The sequence below is a fragment of the Populus alba genome, chromosome 16 (genome assembly GCF_005239225.2).
Source record: "Populus alba chromosome 16, ASM523922v2, whole genome shotgun sequence".
NCBI lineage: Eukaryota > Viridiplantae > Streptophyta > Magnoliopsida > Malpighiales > Salicaceae > Populus > Populus alba.
The window spans coordinates 13,842,880-13,864,709 of NC_133299.1; the positions used below are offsets into that span (position 1 = coordinate 13,842,880).

At 33.3% G+C, this 21,830-nt stretch overlaps 3 protein-coding genes across 3 annotated transcripts; all 3 read right to left on the reverse strand.

Annotated features, from left to right (window-relative positions):
* Window positions 1-207: 207 nt before the first annotated feature.
* Window positions 208-4,515, reverse strand: LOC118039330 (importin subunit beta-1). The gene is made up of 3 exons (XM_035046018.2): window positions 4,237-4,515; window positions 754-3,184; window positions 208-658 (listed from the first exon to the last, which is right to left on the reverse strand). Exons 2-3 carry the CDS (start codon window positions 3,171-3,173, stop codon window positions 463-465), a joined length of 2,616 nt encoding a protein of 871 aa, XP_034901909.1. The 5' UTR covers window positions 3,174-3,184; window positions 4,237-4,515; the 3' UTR covers window positions 208-462.
* Window positions 4,516-6,425: 1,910 nt separating this feature from the next.
* LOC118039331 (uncharacterized) lies at window positions 6,426-7,779 on the reverse strand. Its single transcript, XM_035046019.2, has one exon. It carries the CDS (start codon window positions 7,491-7,493, stop codon window positions 6,585-6,587), a length of 909 nt encoding a protein of 302 aa, XP_034901910.1. The 5' UTR covers window positions 7,494-7,779; the 3' UTR covers window positions 6,426-6,584.
* A 148-nt stretch (window positions 7,780-7,927) lies between these two features.
* LOC118039332 (ethylene-overproduction protein 1) lies at window positions 7,928-15,476 on the reverse strand. The gene is made up of 4 exons (XM_035046020.2): window positions 13,049-15,476; window positions 10,352-10,643; window positions 9,958-10,267; window positions 7,928-8,622 (listed from the first exon to the last, which is right to left on the reverse strand). The coding sequence occupies exons 1-4, from the start codon at window positions 15,103-15,105 to the stop codon at window positions 8,390-8,392; spliced, it is 2,892 nt and encodes a 963-aa protein (XP_034901911.1). The 5' UTR covers window positions 15,106-15,476; the 3' UTR covers window positions 7,928-8,389.
* Window positions 15,477-21,830: the final 6,354 nt, after the last annotated feature.

Below are 21,830 nucleotides of genomic sequence, written 5' to 3' on the forward strand. Positions count from 1 at the left end.
TCCGGATACCAAAGGTACGAGTACCTTTGAACAATATAAAATATTAAAATTATTTGTTTATTATAAATCTAATATAAAAGATTTTCTTTATTTGAGTTAAAAAATATTTTTTCCTCGTGATCATTTTCAATTAGAACAAAATAAAATTGAGATTTTATAATTATATCATCCAAGATGACCACGACTCGAGAGCATGAAAGGAGATGATACCTTAAAAATGACCACCGATTAGTGGATACATTAAAACGAACCAGAGTACTACGGCGCTTGAATTTAACAACATTCTCTCCTATCCCCACTCAGAGCTGACGGATTACCAAAAATCGTTAAGATTTCACATCCTTTTCGACCTCCTTTTTCTTTCCGGGTTCCCTCACAGTCTACCCAAACTAGAAGGTGCCTATTCTAGGTGTAGTAACCAATGACCATAAACAACTTCTACTCTGAAAGCTGAGCTCCATCTCATGAAACAACGCGAGCAATCATCACTTGGGTCCAGTTTGCAGTCTCTTTGAGATGTTCGTCGTCGGATTGAAGACACTCGCCGAGAAATTGAATGCAGAATGCGTTGTCTTTGAACAGTATCTTCGTGTTAGGACCAAGAGCATCCGCCAGATCGCCCATCACGGCAACTGCTGCTTTTGTGACACTCTCATCCCTGCAAAACAAGGGAGCAGCACATTGGATACGAGAAAACAAATGCAGTGCCAGTTATATCAGGGTGAAGCAAAGAAATGAAAGAGGAAAGGATACCTGTATTTCTCTCTGAAAACCACTTCTATGAACTGGAAAAGATGACCAGCATGTGGCAGCATCAACTCAGGCTTGGAATCTTTGAATCCTTGAAGAATACCAGAATAAGCTTCAAATATGCTACGCTTAAGCTGGTTGCCATAATCCATCAACTCCTCATCACTATTGTCCATCTGAGCACAGACCTCAGCAGCACTCCGCATCATTGCTACTGTAGGCTCAACGTACTTAGAGAATTGCTCACCTATTGCAAGAGCAATATCACCAAAGCAGGCAAATATTGGAGGCTTAACTGACCGGTGGAGTTCAGCACTTTGGAGATTGCGGACAAGGTGGTTCATAATCCCATCACAGTAAGGTAAGACCTTGTCCTCCAATGCACGGCAAATGTCACCAATCACCCCAACTGTGATGGCACAAACCTCGTATTCCTCAAAATTCTGTAATCCCATCTCCAGGTATTTGTATAGCTCAGGCATGTACTTCTCAAATTCTGGACCAGAGGCATGAGCCAGTGCACCAATTGCAAGCATTGCTTCCTCATGCACAGTAGATCTGCGGCAGGCGAAAACCCTGAGGAACAGATACATAATTGTATCTGCAGCCTGAAGTATACTGGGCTTGGTCTCATCAGTGCTGCTAAGCTTTTGGACGATCACCTGGATAACAGCACAAAGGGATGCTTGCAAGTCCCCTTGCTTCTCTCTATCGTCTGATGAGACAATTTGAAGATCTAGAGTCTGCCCCAACTTATGCAAGACGCTTTTGAGCAGCTCCAAAATAATTTGAGATGTTTCCACAATATTGGACGACCTAACAACCTCGTTCAATGTTTCATAAGCAGAAGTCCTGATCTTAGAATCGCTCCCATCTGACCGCTCAGCAGTTTTGAGAAGTTCAGAGATTATCCTAGGGATGTATTGAGTTAGAAGTGAGGAATTTGTTCCAGCATCTTCGTATCCCTGTGCAAGGTAATAGATTGCCCCACAAACCTTTTCAGCTACATTCGGAGCATCATTAATACTCTCCAGCAAGACGGTTACAATCCTTTCCAGGTTCTCTGGGGAAACCACAGAAAATCCACTGGCAGGACAGTGCAAAAACTCAAATATACGACTAAGAGCCCATGCAGTTGTGTCCTTAACATGATTATTTTCATCCCTCATCGCATTAAGCAGAAAATCCAAGCCATTAGAAACAAGCGGACCTAATGTTTCAAGGCTAGGGCCTTCTAGAATTGAGCCAAATGCATATGTGGCTGCCTCACGACAATGCCAATCTGGCTTCAGAATATTACCCTCTACAAAGGGCATTACTAGTTTCACAACAGAATCCCCAACAGTTCTAGCAACAAGACCTAGACAGGTGCCCCCTGACATGGATATATTCCAAATGCTATCATCCTGATCCTGATCCTCCTCCTGTTTCAACAAAGTATCCAACAACAAAGGAACAAGATATGGGAGGGCCTTTTCTATGAAGCGTGAATGAGTAGACCCCGAATCTCCACCTTCAAGGGTCCCATATTCTTGAAGCTCTATCTCTTCATCACAAATGGAGCTCCAGAATTCTATTGCTTGGAGGGCAACACTCTCTTCATCCCCTTTCACAGCATTTGATGTGAGCTGGAAGAGGGTCTGCATATAAGGTTCAAGCACATCATAGTATGTTGACGCTATAGAAACAAGACACTCAAAAGCAGCCTGCCTGATATCTGCCTCTTTAGAAATTGCTGTCTCGCATACCACCTTCATTATGTAATTGCGCTCCATATCATTTTCAAAGTTGGTCTGAGCAAAATCCAAGGCATTATATAAGGCCTTTGTAGCAGCAAGGCGTACTTCACAACTATGTTCAGCAAGGTTCATGCCTTGGACAACAGCAGTGAGAACAGAGTTCACTTCATCCTGCACAAGATCCTGGTGGGATATCTCCTCACAAACATATCCAAGAGTTTCCAATGTTGCCTGTTTCAAAGCTGCAGGGCTATCTTGCTGGGTCATATTCTTAAGCAATGATCCGATAAGCTCAGGCCACTGCTTCCGTGGAATCTCAATGGAAGCAACTTTTGCAATTACTTGGGCAGAAGTGTGCCTTGCTTCTGATGCAGATGACCCAAGAGTCCTCAGGAGCAAGTCTTTGATTTGTGCTTTCATGGAAATTTCAATTGCCATCCATTGCTGAACAAGATGTTCCTTTCTCACAGAATCTTTAGCATCTAAAGAGTTTTTAAGAACAATACCAGCCAACCTACGTGATTCCAAAGGCTTCTCATTGGTTGCAAGCTCCACTGACAATGATAAGAGGAAAAGGGGCAAGCTCTGCTCTTGGAACTGCCTAAGACTAGCCTCTGCCTGAGTACGGATATTTGCATCTGGTGATTGGGCAGCCAATAGAAACTGAGTGATCTCCATTGCCATTGCTTTCAACACTGCAGGCGAATAAATAACATGAAGTTCTATCACTGAAAACAGTAACGTTAAAACAAACATCAATAAAACAAAAAATTGAGGAACATGGAAAAAAACAAAATGAATAGAGAACAAAATTATTATAAACCACTACAACAATATACGCACATGGCAGCAACTAACTCTAAAAACATCAAAGGATCCATCAACAAGATTATGCATTCAGTTCCATCCACATAATATCATACTGATTTCCACAACTTCAAAATCATATTAAAATCCGAGCTAATGGACAGATAGAATTGTACCCAGAAAACAAATGAAATTCTAAAAGAACTTTGAAAAACCATATAAAAAAAAAACATTAATTACAACAATTGCCCATATCATATACAACGAAGGCGGTACAAAATTCTATAACCCATGACAAAATACACACACATCATCCATTACCTATATGATATTATACGTAGAACCTCTAATTTTCAACCAGATTAATCAAAACAGTTCCAGACATATCTTACTTCACTTACGACAATAAGCTGATTTCAGCAACTAATCCGGACAAGCTGGTTAGCAAAATCAGATCAAATAACAACAATTCACAGCCTTCTTTCACTATATTTACAAATTCAAAAATTATTATTATTATTATTAGTAGTAGTAGTAGTAGTAGTAGTAGTAGTAAATCAATAAAAACTACTAAAATTTGTTACTAGAACATTTTATTTTTTAATCACTCGCTTAAAACAATAAAAATGAAAAGCCTTCCGAAATTAGACGCTAAAATAAATACCTTTAAAAAAAAAAAAAGCAAAGAACAGAAGCGGTTAAGGAAAAAGTATTTTTGTTTGATTAAACAAGCGGTTTTGGATTTTAACTGCTCCTTTTTCAATGTTAGAGAGTAAACACAAAATCCAAAACAAAAAATAACTGAACGAACTAAAAATCTGATGAAACCCTAAACAAGAGTAATTAGAGAGTAAAACCACAAAATCCAAAACCCTAAGCACTAACTGAACGAACTAACAAACACAACAGATCTACTGATTAAACAAAAATAAAATATTACCTTAAATCTGATGGAGCCGGGGAGATCAGTAACCGTAAAGTGAGAACAAAGAGCGTGACCTTCTCTTCTCTTTCTTCGATGACGCTGGGGAGAAGCGTAAAGGGAGGTGAGGGATTGGGTGTGGTGGTTTAGTGGTGGAGTTGAGTGAAGAAACTGTTTGATTGATTGATTGATTGATTGATTTTAGGGTTTTGGAGGAAATGAGATGAGTATTATTGTGATTATTATTACTATTATGAAAAAACTTATTTTTTTTAATTTTCGAATGGGAATGAAGAAGCGGGAGGCAGGGGAGAGGAGGGGTTTTTAGCGTGAAAACAAAACAAAAAAAAAAATACCAACGGGCAAGGGTTTCGTGGCTGCCCGAACACTGCCCGGGATCACCGACTTCAAAAACCCTAGCTTTGTTCTTTTTTTGTTTTTTGAATTCTCTCACGTGTGAGGGATGTCGCGCGAGTGTTGCATCCCCAACGTTTAAATCAATTGGGCTTTATTGGGCTTGCATAAGTGGGCTTTCAGGGTACTTTTTGGTTAACATTTGCTGAGTTTTAATATTACTGGGATTTCTTTAGAAGCAGTTTGGTAACGGAACGATATTTTTAAACAATTTAAAAAAACTCATTCTTTTATTATGTTTTTAGATAGTTTTAATATATTAATATTAAAAATAATTTTTAAAAAATAAAAAAATAATATATTTCTGAAAAAAAAAACATTTTAAAAAATAACCACACTCCTAAATACTCTAATATATTTGGTCTAATGTAGTATATATAATAAAATGAATTATTCCGTATATTTTATATTTTTTTTATTCGAGTTAAAGGATATCTTTAAACAAGATTGTATGTGAACTAAGATTAAATACTTTCTCTAAATGGTTTTAAAAATACATTTGTCACATTATCTAGAGAAATTTAGGGCTTGTTTAGCCTCTACTTTTCTAACTTTTACTAAAAATAAAGAGCAAAAAAAGTGTTTGCTAAGATTTTAAAAAATCACCAACTTAACGTTCGATAGTGAAAAATAATTTTTATAAAATCAATTTAAGAATATATTAGTATACACTTCAAAAATCAAGGAAAGTGATTTGTTAGTAAATTGTTTGTTAAGTTTCAAGGGTTTTTGGGGGATAGTAGTTGTTATTTTTTTAAAGTGTTTTTTGTTCTAAAATATATAAAAAATTATTTTTAATATCAATATATTAAAATGCTTTGAAAATATTAGAAAAAAAATTAAAACAAATAAAAAATTCAAATTTTGATAAAAGTTTGAAATGTAATTCCAAACAATAATACCTCAATCTAACAATGCAATTATGGGTGATCATTTTTTGTTTGGTTTTTATCAAAAAAAAATAACTAAACCGGTTTTTTTATATAAAAAAAATTGAAACCGAACTAGAACCGGTTCAAAATGACCGGTTTTGGTTTTAGTTCGATTATTTTAAAAACAAAACCGGTTTGGCTTGATTTTTTTTCCAGTTTGACTTAGTTTTTTCCGGTTTAGCTCTGTTTTTTTTGTTTTGGTTCAGTTTTTTTATTTTAAGTTTATAAAACCAAAACTGAATCAGTTGGTTTTTTCAAAATTCTAATTGATTTTTTTTTTACAGTTTAGTTTTTTCAATTATTTATTTTTTAATTTTTTAATTTTTTTACTCATCCCTATACACAATACAACATATACCATACAATGTAGCACAAACATGTTAGTAATCAATCAAGCTCCAAATAAAAATAAAAATTTAATATGGGGCTCCAAGGTTTGAACCTAAGAAAGGAGGCCAAGTAAGATATTTTATAATATTTCACTGATTTTCATTTAAGCTTAGAGTTTTTATTTCAAAAAAAAAATTGGAAAATTATTACATTTCATGATTTATTATATTTTAGTAAATTTATTCAATCTAATATGAACCATTATTCAAAACTGCTTTAATAATCTATTTATATTATGATAGTGATTGTTTTAAATATTTTTTATATAAAAATATATTAAAATAATATCTTTTTATTTATTTTTTAAATTTTATTTTTAATATCATCACATTAAAATGATATAAAACTATTCAAAAAATTAATTTTTTTAAAAAAATACTTTTAAAATATAGAAATAAATAGGATATAAACCTATTAACATATATAATAAATTTAAAAGTGAACTTGGACAAATTAGCAGATGCAATTTGTTAAAGCTGCTCTCTTTTTTAATCACACAAGAGTAAGGGAAGGCAACATGGATGTTGCTATGAGTTTAGCAGATGCCATTTGTGGGGGAAATCCAGGCTACCAATCATGACACCATTTATGGAAACACAAGAGCAATGAAAATCTGTAACTACATATGCATCAAATATCTTTATGTAGATCTCTCAAAGGCCTAGTAAGTGAACAGTGTTTCTTTTGTTTTGTAGAACAGTACTGAGGCTGGACATTTGGTGAGACTTGTCTCGCAGGACTCTTTACACCACAGAGCTTGTGCTTCAAGCGCCAAGGGAACAGGAGTTCCAGGCCACAGCCTTTATGTGAAGCCTCTGATGGATGTGGTTGCCCTACTGTTCTTGAGACGTACTCCTCTGAGTAATTGTATGGATACGGGAGCTTCTTGTTGAGATTACTCAACGCGCAAAGTGCAGATGATGCAGCTAATGCGGTGGCGTCCGGAAGAAACCGCTCCATCATGAAATTTAGAGACTGGCTATCGGTTGCGTTCACGCTCTCTAAATTTAGCCTGTCTAGTCTGTGACCATCGTTGGATTTCTGGGCAATGTCTATTGCTTCTGTCAATGACAAAACATCTATGGCATCTGAAAACACGTCGATCTCTTCGCCGCCGTCGTCGTCGTCATCAGCATCACAACCATCATCATGATCATCCAGGCTGATGAAACAATCGGGGTCGCCATTTTTTGCTGCTTCATTTTGTAGATGCCATCTGCATGGTGGGAGCCTCGGTGGAGGAGTTCCTGCTTCATGGATGTCATTACTATCCCCATCCTTGGGCTTGCCAGGAGCTTGTTCCCAACAAAATGGGATCCTGTCACTCGTATCCTGTAAAGCAGCCTGTGACCTTGTTGCGAAACAGGTTTCTTCCTTACCGGCGTGGCCACCCAGCCGCCTAGTCGATAAGAGGGGCAGGTTTAAGTTCAGCTTTCTCGGACGATTGACGTCGATCCCGTGTTCCCTATTTTCTTCCATGAACACTATTTTCTTCCAGAAACACAACCGGTAGTTTCGTTGAAGTAGTAGAATGCACATAGAAGGAAAAGAGAAAGATGAAGGATGGAGAAATGTGATAAAAAGTGGTTGGCTGATATTATAAAAAGGCAGTTGAAACTATGAGCATCTCGTGCAATCATTTACACCAGCTTTTCGACTTTTGAAATGCTCACAGGCAAAGATAGGAAAGACCCTCTCTCTCACTTTATAGATTAGATTGAAGGAGTAGTTCAACACCGTTAATGTTACTTTCAGCAATCAAGTATCCTAGCTGGTATATCAAACTGTACGCATGGCTTCCAAGTTTTCAGAAATAATGTACACCTTGCAATGAAGTTCTAGAATCTGAAAAATGATGTGTCCTGTGGAGAAGGGAATAAGAAAATAAGTATTGAAACAGAGACATGGAATATCTGGTATGAATTATGAGAAAATTGTGAAGCACAGAGAGCAATACAAGAGACAATACAGTATGTTTTGGCAAAAATCAGTTAATCCATAAACCTCTCGACAAGACAAGATTTCAGCAGAAGCTGCCATTCATGTACATGTTTCTTTCAACTATAATACATTCATTTCAATCTTTGCCGAAGTGAAATATTCGGCAGTGGCAAGAGAGCAGCAGTCTGCAGAATACATACATTCTTCGATAGCAAAGCAAAGCAAAAGCAAAATGTAGATATTACATAAATTTACAAGTTACCCCAATCTCTACTATCCCTTTCTTGTTAAATTCAAAGTATCCCTTTCTTCTTCTGCTGAACTTTCCCTTCGCTAAAGGCCACGGGGATGTCTGCATCTCTATGGAGAAAATCCCGAAAAAAAATAATTTTCCCTGAGGAACACTGGCCTTCCTGGTACCAAAAACAAGAAACAGAAGTGGCAATGATGTGATTGCCCGGATAATAAAGATAAGAAGCATGGATTTCTGGCTCTCATTTTTCTGGTTCATTTCCCCGTTCCCGTGCTCTCTTATAGAGCTCAATGGTACCAGTGTGATTGGGATCAAGACAGAGAGCTGCTTCACAGTCTCTAAGGGTGCAGCTAGTATCGCCCATTGAATCATAAAATGCTGCTCGAAGATGCAGCAGCTGTAAGTCTGGCTTGAAAGCTATGACCCTTGCAAGCTCTCTTATGGCTTCAGCTTCTTTGTGATCATCCATTAAAACTGAAATGGCACAACATTAGTTTTAGAAGTTTAAAAGTTTAAATGTGTATTCAATTGCATAATCCACAGGGAAGTCTGATGAGTACACAAAAAGCAATGATAATCCCAATAGCTTAATTTAGAAGCAATAGCCTTTCTCGTCTACTGCCATTCCTCATTTTTTTTAATTAGATCAGTAGCCAAAATATGCCCAACTAAACTTTAAGTCAACAGGAAACATGTATACTGAAAAAAGAAGAAATAAAACCAAAATAACAACTTTCTTCTGATAACTTTGAAGCAAAAATCAAGTAATTTTCATCTGGATTTTGTTAATATTATTTAACAAGAACTGTAACCTGAAATAAACAAAAAAAAAAAAAAGGGAACTTGGCCATGTTTACTTCAGAAGCATATCAGATCAGCGGGGGGAGCATACATTCTTCAAAATAAACAAATACAGTCCTTCCTTTACCAGGATGAAATTCATCATTTAATTAATCTGGTGTTTGACTATAGATGAAATCTCATCTAATGGAAACAACTCTGAGTCACAGTCATTCTAGTAACGCACCCTACAATTACATCAATAGGCAAAATTTAAAATGTAGGAGGATGCAGAAGGTGCTTGGCAGCCCAACCATATATTTAGCACAACGTAGGAGACTGGATTTTCAAAAGTGAGGAAGCCATGGTTCTATTTATATGAGCAAGATCATAAAGAAAACAATTGTCACCTCAACCAACTCAGCAGGGTAGATTTTCCTGATATTGAAAAGCAAAGGAAGTTGACCGAATAACCAGAACTCTTAACCATAAGCATAACAGAACACCTATTCTGTCATCCTACTTCTTGTGGAGCTAAATCCAACAAAACGAATAACAGTTTTTGAGTTAAAAAAGCCATCATTACGGATCTCAAGATGCAGCTCTTGCCAAAAATTATAAAGCTTTAAACCTCTAGTAAAGTAGACAAACCACTGATCTTTTGCCAAATGCTCACATATTTCTCCTAGGCAATCAGCATAGGAACAGTAGTGATGTATTTCTCTCTTTTTTCATTTTAATGAAAACTGATTCCTGATGACCAGAGGGGGATCCTTTGACTGACCACTCTAACAGGCAAAGAATCTCCAACAAGATTACATTCATTCCTCCAGCTTATGATAATATAATATTGAGTTAAAACCAGATTGAACAACTTTCAGTCAAGAATTAGAACATCCAGGCAAATTTAACACCCAAAGCTTCATAAGTTTAGTGGTTGGTATACATTTGCAATATTTATAGCATAATCACTAACTTATGATTGTCAATAACAATCTCAAAGAGAGCAGATGTTGTCATGGAGCTTACCTGCTGCCCTGTATCTGTATGGGTATGTCCTCAATGGATCTAGTTGTGTTGCTGTGCTAAGATCACTCTTTGCCATGTCACGATCACAGTACTCCGAACGCTTCTCATAAGCTGAAGCATTATTATTTGCTTTCTCAATCAGTTTTGTCATCTCATCATATGCAGCTTTCCGTTGATTTTTTAGATGATATACACGTGCCAGACCTTGATGTGCTCTTGTATGCTTGATCTCAAGTGCGCTCATGTAACAGCCAGCAGCAAGATCAAACTTCTCACAGTCAACATATACACTCCCTAGATTGTTCAGTGCCTGCAGAACGGACAAAAAATATCCAACTTAAACAATATTGTGGAGCATTCAGAACAATAGAATTGCATCAAAATTGAAACTCACTTGTCCTTTCCGGAGGCCATCTGAAGGGCACCTAAGAGCCTCCTCCAAAAGTTGGATAACATACTTTGAGGACTCAGGATCAAGGCTTGAATCTGCTAAAGCATAAGCTTTAAGGAAAAAGGCTTCAAATGATCTCTGAATTGAAATAGACTGCTCAGCCTTGGATAGTGCTTCTTCACGGTGGCCAGTGTCATACAAGATCCATCCTTCATAGACAAGTTTTTCATGGTCGGAAGTAGAATAATTTCTAGCCAGCCGCAAACTACGCATCGCAGCCTTTTGACAATTTAGCCTTTGACATTGAGAAACAACAAGATTCCATTAATACAGATATATTTATATCCTAGAATTGATTATCCACATATAGCAACTGTATATATCACAAAGACATTGTCTTTTCTATATACCTTTTTCCTTGGTACCATTGGATGTTAGCATTCGTGATAAAGAGACTGGGAGGTGGAAAAATGTTACCAAACAAAAAAAAAAAAAAAAAAAACAGAAAGAGCACTCAACACCTTAAGAAAAAAGCCTCAACTTGCAATTAAACCATTTATTTTACTAGCATGAAAACCTTTGGACATTTGTTTTAAATAAACAAATTATGGGTGAATGAGAAATTAATCTCAAAAAACCCTTGGTTTTACCACTCAAAAAAACTCTTGGTTTTTCTAGATTTAATTATTGATTTATGATGGCTAATCAATGGGTTGATAATGGTGAGAATTAATTCTTATTATTTTTTCAACCTTTTAGCTTCTAGAATTCACTATAAAAGGGGGGATAAAGGAAGAGTTTGAACCAAGAATTTTTCAGATTTTTACACTCCTCCCACCTTATATTTTAGTGTTTTATTCTCATTTTATGTTTTGGTTTTCCACTCAAATCCAGAGCTTATGTTCATATTGTTGAGAGATATTTGAGTTTCATATTTTGTTGTTCAAAGACCTTGGCTTAAAACTTGGAATCTTGGAAAGCATATTGCATACATCCTAGTTGCACAAGTGATGAGCAATAAAACTTTAAGGATAAAGGATTCATCCTTGACAGCAACAAAAATCTCATTATTTTAAAGTGCTTCAACAAGTACCTTTCTTTGTTTTAATTTAAGCATATATATTTTTATTATTAGTATGCAAGCTAGGACTTTGAATTAATATCAATTATAAGTTTGAATATATGTTTAGTATGCAATATTATATTTATGTTGAAAACATGTTTGCCATGAGTTATTATTTTGCATGCTTACAAGTCTAAACTTATATGAACTCTACACTGTCCTTGAAAACTTTGTTATGTTTAGCATGCCTTGTGATAATAAACTAGACATCATTTCTCACTAGTCCAATATATAAATATCTACAAAATTTGATCTACAAATAAACTAATAATTAATGGTTTAGTTGTAAAGCAAGAGGGAAAATTTCCATCACATCGTTACAGGTTCTGAAGATAGATTTTATTGTAAAAACCTTTCATAACAAAGAAATACTTCTATCCATAAATCTTCTCTGTGCCTTTGCAATTTCAACACAAATTCAGAATCCTTTCCCAGTTTCTAATTGAGGATGGTGGTCCAAAACCACTTCATTAAAAACAAAGTCAAACAGATAAGGATTTTGATAGTAAAATTCTGAGAATTTTGATTTAATTTGGAAGGCATGCATGAGTAGAGTGTTTCTTTCCTCTTTTCTCTAATTTGTCTTTTCTTGTTCTTCTTTAACTACATTACATTTATTGTTCGCTGGACAGCCCCCAAATTCCCTTCTTTTTTTCTTTTTAACTGGCTTCTGAACTCATCCAATCATTAAATAAATGTAACCTATATTTTCCAAATCTTTCCATGCTAATTAAACTGTTTAAGGAAAACCTAGATCTCAGGGTTAAGTTTCTGCCCAGAAGTTCCAACAAAGTTATTCCTGTCCTTGACCACTCTCTTTTGAACTTCGAGATCTAAAAAGCCTCCACTTTTTTAAATGTTAGCTGATCACAAAGCACTTCTTTGATTAAAATTCAGTCTTCCCTCGTCTACAGACAATTGAGTGAACATCACAAGATGATATAAAAATTAAGTAAGAGGTATATGTGCCAATCATTGTTGTGTTGGCAGAATTCTCCTCCGTGACCATAATTACTTAATAGACTCCTGTTTTTTTCCTCCATTGCATGTCCACTTCTTATACACCTACTTTGTGTTGTGTTAGACTGGAGAGGAGTCAGAGGAAGGAAAACAGGTGGAGGGGATAAGACATTGGTTGATGTTCTGAATTACTACATCTACTAATTATACCATCGCAGTTAAAAGCAGAATTTTGGAGTCCATTCTATGGATATGAAAGCTAGAACGCCTTAATGCATTTGTGAAGAGTTTGCAGTCAAATGTTTAAATTATTTAATTAAAAAAATGGTGCATAGAACTAAGTCATTAAAGCTCTGCACATATGCAATACAAGTATACCAACAATTTCTCAAATTGCAAGACTGAATACATGTATCATTGAAACATCAGACGGTATTAAGTTAAAGGCCAGTGCATTGGCATGAACTTGCAGCTAAAATGATCGAAATACATGATGTTCATTAGAAAACTTTAAATAGCATACATCATACTAGAGCACAAAATGCATTATGAACAGAAAGAATTAGAAGTGCTTAATACAGTTAAGCAAAGTATTGATGGGGTATATGAATTCTCACCGTAAAAGAAGAAGAGATTGTCGGAACCATAGAAGGCTCTTCCTAGGGTCATTTGCCAGCATTTGGTGTACGACAGCAAGGGAGCCTATATCGTCAACAGAGGACCATCTATCATACAGTTGCATCCAGCAGTCTGGCTGACTGTATTGCTGAACCAGAGGTCGGAGGAGTTCTACTAGTTGGTCACCATGCTTCTTCCCATAAAACATCATGTAATTTGGATCCAAAGTCAAAAGAGCACGGACATCTCTTAGGGCTCCTTCATAATCCTCCAACACAATGGAAATCCAGGCCCGTAATTCAAGACAATCAGGAGAGACCTTGAAACCAACAATTTTATTTAGTTCTGAGATAGCTGGTTCAAGTTTGTTCTCCTGCACCAACAAAACAGCCCGACACTTGTATGGGAATGAAAGAGTTGGATCCAACTCAGTTGCTGTATTCAAATCCATCATCTTCTCCTTTCCAGTACAATATATAGACCTCTCTTGGTACATCCACCCAACTGGTGTATGATCAGAAATCAGCGAGTTCATCATCTTGTATGCTGAATACTTGTGGCCACGATTGTATTTGGCCCTTGCAACACCCACCGACGAGTATATATGACCTGCTTCAACTGCTTCTTCGAACCATTTCTGGGCATCTTTATACTCTGTTCTTTCGAGCATAACAACACCTAACTGGTGACAGGCAAGCTGTTTCTGCCAATCTTCGGTGGCACATTCTCCCAGTCTCTCCAAAAGCATCACAGTGTTGTTAGATTTCATCTCTTCCTCCATAGCAATCTGGCTCAGAAAATAATACAACAAAAATGAAGCGTGGCCTACCGAAGCCAATCGCTCCCTACCCTCAGATCCACAAAACAGTTTCATCACATAAGGATTGTGCATTGAAAATGGAAGCTCTCTCAAAATCACCTGTAAACAAGCTGCCACCAAAAGATACGCACCCTCCTCCAATCCATACTCAATTAGCATCATGGCTTCCTCCATATCACAAACCAGAGATGCCAAATGGGCATCGCAAGCCGACTTCAATTCCTCACAGCAAAACCTGTTGGCCAAGGAAAGAAGCTCTAAAACAATCTTTAGTTCAAACGAACCCAATCTTTTTGTCCTGCTAAATATCATTGCCGCCCTCATTCCCTCTGCTGATATCCCATTCTGCGAAAAATTTATCGTCTCCCTCCTTGATTCTTTAAACTCCCCATACAACATTGCTCTAAAAGGCCTCGAAAGCGACGCCACATTATACCTCACACCCCTGATCTCATCATCACCAATACAAAATGACATATCACAATCATCATCATCATCATCATCACCACCACCACCAACCTCGTCGATATCCGAAGTCGAGCATTCTCCTCCATCCCCCATCAAAACACCCCCCTCCAGCTCCCCTCTCGAACACACGCAAGGATCATTCACCGATTCCGGATCATACCCCGGCACCAAACAAGCCCTAGGGCATTCTAAATTTCTTCCACAACAATCCATAGCCGACAAACCAATCAATTCATCCTCCCTCCTCTCAAACCTCAACCACGAAGCCAAAACAACCTTGGAATGCACATCCACCGCATGCTGTCTCGCACCCCTAAGACTATTCCGAAACAATTTCGGATCACATAAACCCTTAAACACCGCGCATTGTTCTAAAATTCTCTCTGATTTCTCAAATTGCGAAGAATCCTCAACCTTTTTATAGACGGCAGCTAATGATTCGACGAAATCAACAGATTTAAGACATGGCTCAATTTGTGGCTCCATGAGATCAACGGTCGGAAAACCAGCTGGCAATAAACTTTCGACTGGTACATTAGTTCTTGTTGTCTGGTTAGTCGGTGGATGCGAATTTCGACTCGATTTCGTCCGAATCGAATTCGCTCTTAGATCTTGCAAGTGTTGCAGGAACTTCTCCCCAACCTTACCACCACAGCCGCCGCCGCCGCCGCCTTCACCGCCGGTTGGATTGATAGCATAAACTTGAGTTCCTTTACATCCTTCCGGGAATTTCAAGCTACGCATTGTCGTGAATATATTGTGTTGCATTTTTATAAAAAAATCACCATAAAAATTTCCAAAACAATCTTTAAATAAAGAATAAAATAAAAGATCTGGAAATTTATAAGCAAAAATGTATCTAGATTACGTCGTTTTAGCCTGCAAATCCACCGTATAAACAGAAATGGATACCAGAAAATGGAAAAAACAAAAACAAGAAAAAAGGAGACGGTGGTAGATGCAGGCTAATGGGATTCGATTTTCCCAATAAAGTGAAAAGATAAAATAAAAATAAAAAGTTTTGTAATTGGATTGATTTTTTTTTCTTTTTGTGTTCTTCTAAGAGAATAAAAAAAAAATGATTATGTTGGCGGCCAACCAGATTTTGACGAGGTGGAGTGGTGACCGTTTAAACGGCCACTCACTCTCTTTTCTTCCTTTTTTTTTTCTATTTAATGTACAGAATTCTGTGTTTTATGTGTTTTCTACGTGTGAGTGTTTTTTTTTTCTTTCTAATTTTGTACTTCTATTTAGGATGACAAAAACAAAAGGAGGGAGGAGATTGGTGTTTGTTAGTTAACTGGAAAAAAAAAATTCATTTCCATTTTTATTTATTAAGAATAAAAATAAGCTTTTCATAAGAAAATAAAAAAAAAATGTGTCAAGATATTTTTCATAGAAAATCAAAAACATATAAGAACAGTATTTATCATAATTTTAAAACTCGGCCTGATTAGACGGGTTGATTTAGGACCCGGCCAATCCGAAACTAGAATCGGATTGGGTTGGAAAAAAAATAGGGAAATCAAAAACTCAGTGTAACCCAACGGGTTGACACGATAAAATCCAATCAAAAACTCAGTTGCAACTCATTAATTTTTGTTTTTTTACTAAAACGACGTTGTTTTGATTTTAAAAAAAATTAACTCGGACGACCCGATCAAAACTTGCAACCCTAACTGGCCACCGGACTGGATTTAAAAACTATGGTATTTATACATAAAAAGCCCTTGTATATAAAAGAAAATTTGTATTGTTTATATATTTCTTTCATTTAGAAAACAGTAAGAAACTATTAAAGAAAATGCTGTATTTAGATAGAAATTACAGTTTTCCTTTTTCTCTGGGTTTTAAAAAATTAGTATTATCTTGTTTCTAAACAATTTAGTGTTTTTTTCCAATCATTTTTAGTTTTTAGGATAGAGAGTAAATTCCTTGAGGATATATATATATATATATAATGTCTAATTAGTAATATGGTTAGGAGTGATTTGGAAATTGCAGTTTGATTAAAAAATATTAAATTAGCATGTGAATGTGTATCTGTAAAGAATTCTATAAATTATTTAATTCCTAGCATACGAAAACAAAAGTGGAAAAATTAGGGCAGATCATATAATAAATTTATAAAACCATAATATAATTTAGCTAAATATGATATGACAAATGGGAAAAATATGAGAGATTTAAAATTTGTTTGATATTGTGGTAATAATTATTTTTTAAAGTATTTTTTTTAAAAAAATACATTAAAAAAATTATTTTTATTAAAAAAATTTATTTTTAATATTAACACATAAAACATTAAAAAAATATTTTCCGACTGCAAAAATAAATGGAGCATTATTAAAGTGTTGTTTCGATTCATTGAAAATTATTTTTTTTGTTTTTTATTTTAAAATATTTTTTATTTATTTGTATTATTTCAATGTGATAATGTGAAAAATAATTTTTTAAAAATAAAAATATAAATTATTTATTTATTTATTATTATTATTATTTGTAATGGACTGGGGAGGGGGCGTCATTATCCTTCCGGTACACAAGGAAAGCCGCTAAATTAAGGGCCGTCTTCTTTTTTTCCCTTCCTTTTCAAGCTATCTTGTCCTTCCAAACTCTTGTTGTTTCTGTCATTATTATTGCTGTTGCTGCTGCTGCTGTACGGTAAATTATATTTTCAGCTATATAAATGAAGCAATGTTCTACTCTAGACCCTGCAGGTTAAAATCCCCCAAATGTGCCCTTGATCGTTGCATGTTTAATATAGTTAAATTTAGATGATTTGACATATTAATTCATGACTAGATCAAAACTTGATTCAATTTTTTTAAAAAATCAAAACAATATTATTTCTATTTTAATAAATAAATAAATAAAATGATATCATTTTAACTAATCCGTTTAATTTATAACTCAAATTATAAACCAAATCAAGTTTAATAACTTTGCAAGTGTTTTATTTTAAACACAAGGTGAAAGAAAATTAGGGAAAGGCAATTAGACGTTTAATGGCCACCCAGCAGGGACTAATATTGAGAATACCTGGAAACATTCAGATTAATATCATGAAATTAAGACTATATGAACTGACATGGAATTTTTTAAAATCTATAGGGATCAAAATGTAGTTTACTTTTTATTATTTTATTAGAGCAGAATCTCTCTCAGGAATCTAATCGATCCATCACGGGTTGGACCCCGTGATTTGCCATTTCACTCTCATCTGAAGCGCGTTGATGGTTTCAAGATAACAGCTGGCTAAATTAGTTTATTATATTTCTTTAAAACAAAAGTCTTACAAGTCCCCAGCCTATCTCAAGTTTCTAATTGTACCCTTAATTCAAAAGGAGTAATGTTATATATATATATATATATATATATATATATATGATAACAAAGAGCTTTAAGAATACATGTATATCACTAAATTAGTAAAATGTATAAAGGGATTTTAAAAAAAATTATAATCTAACGATACATATGTTTATGCCTCCGAATAGAAAAAACAATAAAAACATATAGAATATTTTTTCTTTTAACTCATGTTTTTAAATTATAAAAATTCTAGGATTGTTTTAGAAATAAATTTATTTTTTATTTTTTTATTTTTCTAGCTAAATATATTCTTGTACTTTATATATTATTCTAGGTAAATATATTTTTCTTTTTATTTTTTTTATCTTGGAATATTGATTACATGTAATCTTGATTTTTTCTATTGACTTTTTATGTTCAACTTCGATTTTATATATAGAATTGAACATTAATTTTATATATATATATAGAAAGAGGAGTGGATTTGATGTTGTAATATAGTCTCTGACTATTTTCAGAATTGAAGATTGGGGGGTTATGGCTGATGGTGAATGCTAGAAATTAATAATGGAATATTGACAAAATAAAAGGCAAGTCAAAGAAAATTAACATTAGTGATGCGGTTCAACATATTTTTTTAAAATTGATTTTTATTTAATATTTTTTAAATATTTTAATGAAATGATATAAAAAATACAGCATTACATTACCAATCAATTACTTAAACCTCTTTCCTAAGAACTCATGAATATATTCATTAGTCATGATGATTTGTACGAAAATAGAGGCAAAATGGTCAACCCATTTGAAAGCCTATTATTAGAGTGCATCATCAGGACGGCAGTGTCTAACGGGCGGCGGATTAACTTTTCATGCATGTTTATTTTTATATTTAAAAATATTAAAAAGTTAAAATTTTAAATTTTAAATTAATATTTTTAAATTATTTTGATGGGTTAATATTAAAAATAATTTTAAAAAAATAATATTTAATTATTTTGTTTAATTTCTAGTGAAAAATATTTTTTAAAAAAAAATTACTATTATATTTTCAAACACTTCTTAAATAATATTTAAAAATATAGTGGAAGTTGTTTTTCAAAATAATATTTTAAAAAAAATATCAAATTTTTTTTTATATTTTAAATTTTTTTTTTAGCATTAATATATATAAAAATGATTTAAAAACATTAAAAATAATAATTTAAAAATAAAAAAAAAATAAATTTTAACCAAAAATAAACTCACTTACAAATTGTGCCTCTCTAATGACAATCTCTCACAAGACATGTCTTAAGACTACGTTTGAGATATACCAAAGTTTTAGTGAATAGTGTGTTTATTTTAGCCTTAAAAAAATGTTTTTTTTTATTTTTATTTTATAATTTTAGATCATTTTGATATCTTAATATTAAAATAAATTTTAAAAAAATATTATTATTTTAATATATTTTTAAATAAAAAATATTTTAAAAATAAATATTACCATAATCTCAAATAATATTAAAATAGTTTATCGGTCAGCCGAGAGCCTTATATATGGTCCAACTACCTCAAAGAAGACCCTGGTTGAATACACTTAAAAAACCAAGAAATTTTTCTTGTGAAATATGTTCATCCTTGTGCTGAGGCAATATATTCAAGAGAAAAACATCACAGCTTAATTTTTATTTTTCATAAACCAAGCTTAATTTGGAGAGAAAAAGGATTCTATGATATATGGAGTTGAAAAGCAGCAATTTTTATCCTTAAGTTAAATAATACAATTGCCATTCTATGATAATATAATTATTTTCCTTTGTTTTTATGCTCCGAGCCTCTTCACTAGCATGTGTGTGTATAATGAAAAAATCTTATAATTTTCTTAATACATAATTATTCGACCAACTTTCATTAGACACTATAATATTTTTCTGCATTTGGCTAGGGAGTAATTTTTTTTTTCTAAATTTAAAAAAGAAATTATTAAGAGTATGGAGATTTTTTTAGAAGTATTATTAAATCCAATCAAATAGTTTGATCTTAAAATCTATCAACCTGACTCTTTGTCTAAATCGAGTTTCAAATTAAACTGCATGAGAGCTGATCAAAAGTGAATTATTTAATTTAATGGATTCAAAGACAACTTGAATAACCGTTAAAAATATGATATAGTTTTTTGAAAAAACTTTAAGAGAACATTTTTTTTATATTGAGACGATGCCAAATTGGATCGATTTTTGATCACCCTATAATTTGAGTTATAGACTTCAATATGTTTAATAACTTTATTGTTTTTTGTTAATTATTTTTGTTTAATTTTATGATAACATTATATGCTTTTAAAATCGAGTATCAACCCTAAAAAAATATTTATTCGAGATCGTGATAACCCTATAGAAAGTAAAAAAAAATAATAAACCATGAACTTTATTTCTTAACCAATTCAATATTGAATAAGAGTGAAATAAAAAAATAATTAGAGAGATTAAAGGACATGAAACTAAAAAAAAAAAGCACATATCAGTTTAATTGGTAAACCCACCACTAGACCTATGAATTGGATAACCCGAGTCAAAATATCAAACTCGCAAATCGGGTAATGAACTCTATTAGGATTAATAACTTGTTTTTTTTTTTTTTTCTAAACTACTGTTTATTTAACTATATTATAACAAAAATAAACGATAATAAAATCAAGCGTTAAACCAGTACTGAAATTTGTTTTTTAAGACCATGATAACCTTATAGGAAGTAAAACAGAATAAATTATAAAAATCAATTCTCAATTAGTCCAGTATATATAAAAAAAAAAATTCATAAAAAAAAAAAGTTGAACTCATTATACCTGTTAATAGACTCACGGACTTTTTAAAATTTAATAACATGTTTTTTTAAAAACTATTTTTTTTAGCTATGTGATAAAAAGAAAAATAGACAATCACATAATCAAGTTCAATTAAGAAAAAAAAATATACCATATTAAGCCTGCAAACCATAACAACTAGGGTTATCTCGTCAAACTCACAAACTGAGTTATTGATTCTATAAAGTTTATTAACCTAGTTTTTTTAAAATATTTTTTCATTTAACTAAACTTTTTTAAAAATAGATTTTACCACAATGTTGAGATATTTTTTTTTTATATTACAATAACCATTTAAAAGGTTAATTAAAATAAATTATCAACTACATATCCCCTATATATATATAATTATCAACTATATATATATAAAAATAAAAAACTAAATTAAAAAAAAATCAATAACAAAAAAAAGGTTAAAATACCAAAAAAAAAAAAAAATTCGCATATGCATATTACCAACCTTTTAGTTTTTTTATAACAAGTTTGATTTCATGATTCATGTTTTTATATTTCTCCACCGATTTTTTAGTTATAAATTTCACCTAATTTCATTTAATTAAATGCGATGGTTATTTTTCCATTTCCTCTTTCTCTCTATCTCTCGTGTAAGATTGGTTATTAGAGACTGCACTAGTTGATATACACTCAATTTATTTATATAAAAAGAATATATATTTACAAAAATAACTTTTAGATTTCCTGATTTTCTAATATTAATTTTTAAACAATTAGAATGAAAGTATATATCTACACAAATAAAATATTGTATATCTTTTATTTTTGTGATAAAAATGAATCCCATTTTGGAGCAGCTCTTGGTTTCTTTGAAGGCCTAGCAAAAATATATCTACACAAAAAATAAAATAAATAATAGTGTTTATGGAGCATTTTGGAGACTTGATTGATTTTTTTTTTTTTTTTTTCCGGCACTCAATTGAATGTAGGCTATGATTGGAGGGCTCTTTTGATAAATCCTTTTCCATTCATCTTGTCCTCCATTCCTGAAGTGCCACGTGTCTCTTCCATTTCAATAAATGCCCGTAGCAGAGATTTCTCGGACGGATAAGGTTTGGACATGCATACGTGGAGCTATATTATACACAGTCATTAATGTGGGCCCTTCACTTTAATCACTAAACAAGGCCCAATAAGCTTTTAGATTCTTCCTTCTTGTGATCTTGATTTGGGTCATGATATGGGGTCCAAATTAGGGACACCTGCACGATATGGGGCCATTTGCTCGGCTGTGTTTGATTTAGGATTAAAAATTAAAAATTAAGGTGCTATCTAGAATTGTGTTTTAAAAGGGGTTTTTAAAAATTTTGATTTTTTA

Excerpts from the sequence above, each read along its gene's own strand:
- LOC118039331 (XM_035046019.2), bottom strand. The coding sequence starts at position 7,493 with ATGTGCATTCTACTACTTCAACGAAACTACCGGTTGTGTTTCTGGAAG.
- LOC118039332 (XM_035046020.2), bottom strand. The coding sequence starts at position 15,105 with ATGCAACACAATATATTCACGACAATGCGTAGCTTGAAATTCCCGGAA. Across the intron at positions 10,644-13,048 it reads CAATCTCTTCTTCTTTTACG|GCTAAATTGTCAAAAGGCTG; the intron begins GTGAGAATTCAT and ends TCAATGTCAAAG. Across the intron at positions 10,268-10,351 it reads ATGGCCTCCGGAAAGGACAA|GCACTGAACAATCTAGGGAG; the intron begins GTGAGTTTCAAT and ends TCCGTTCTGCAG.
- LOC118039330 (XM_035046018.2), bottom strand. The coding sequence starts at position 3,173 with ATGGCAATGGAGATCACTCAGTTTCTATTGGCTGCCCAATCACCAGAT. Across the intron at positions 659-753 it reads GTTTTCAGAGAGAAATACAG|GGATGAGAGTGTCACAAAAG; the intron begins GTATCCTTTCCT and ends CTTGTTTTGCAG.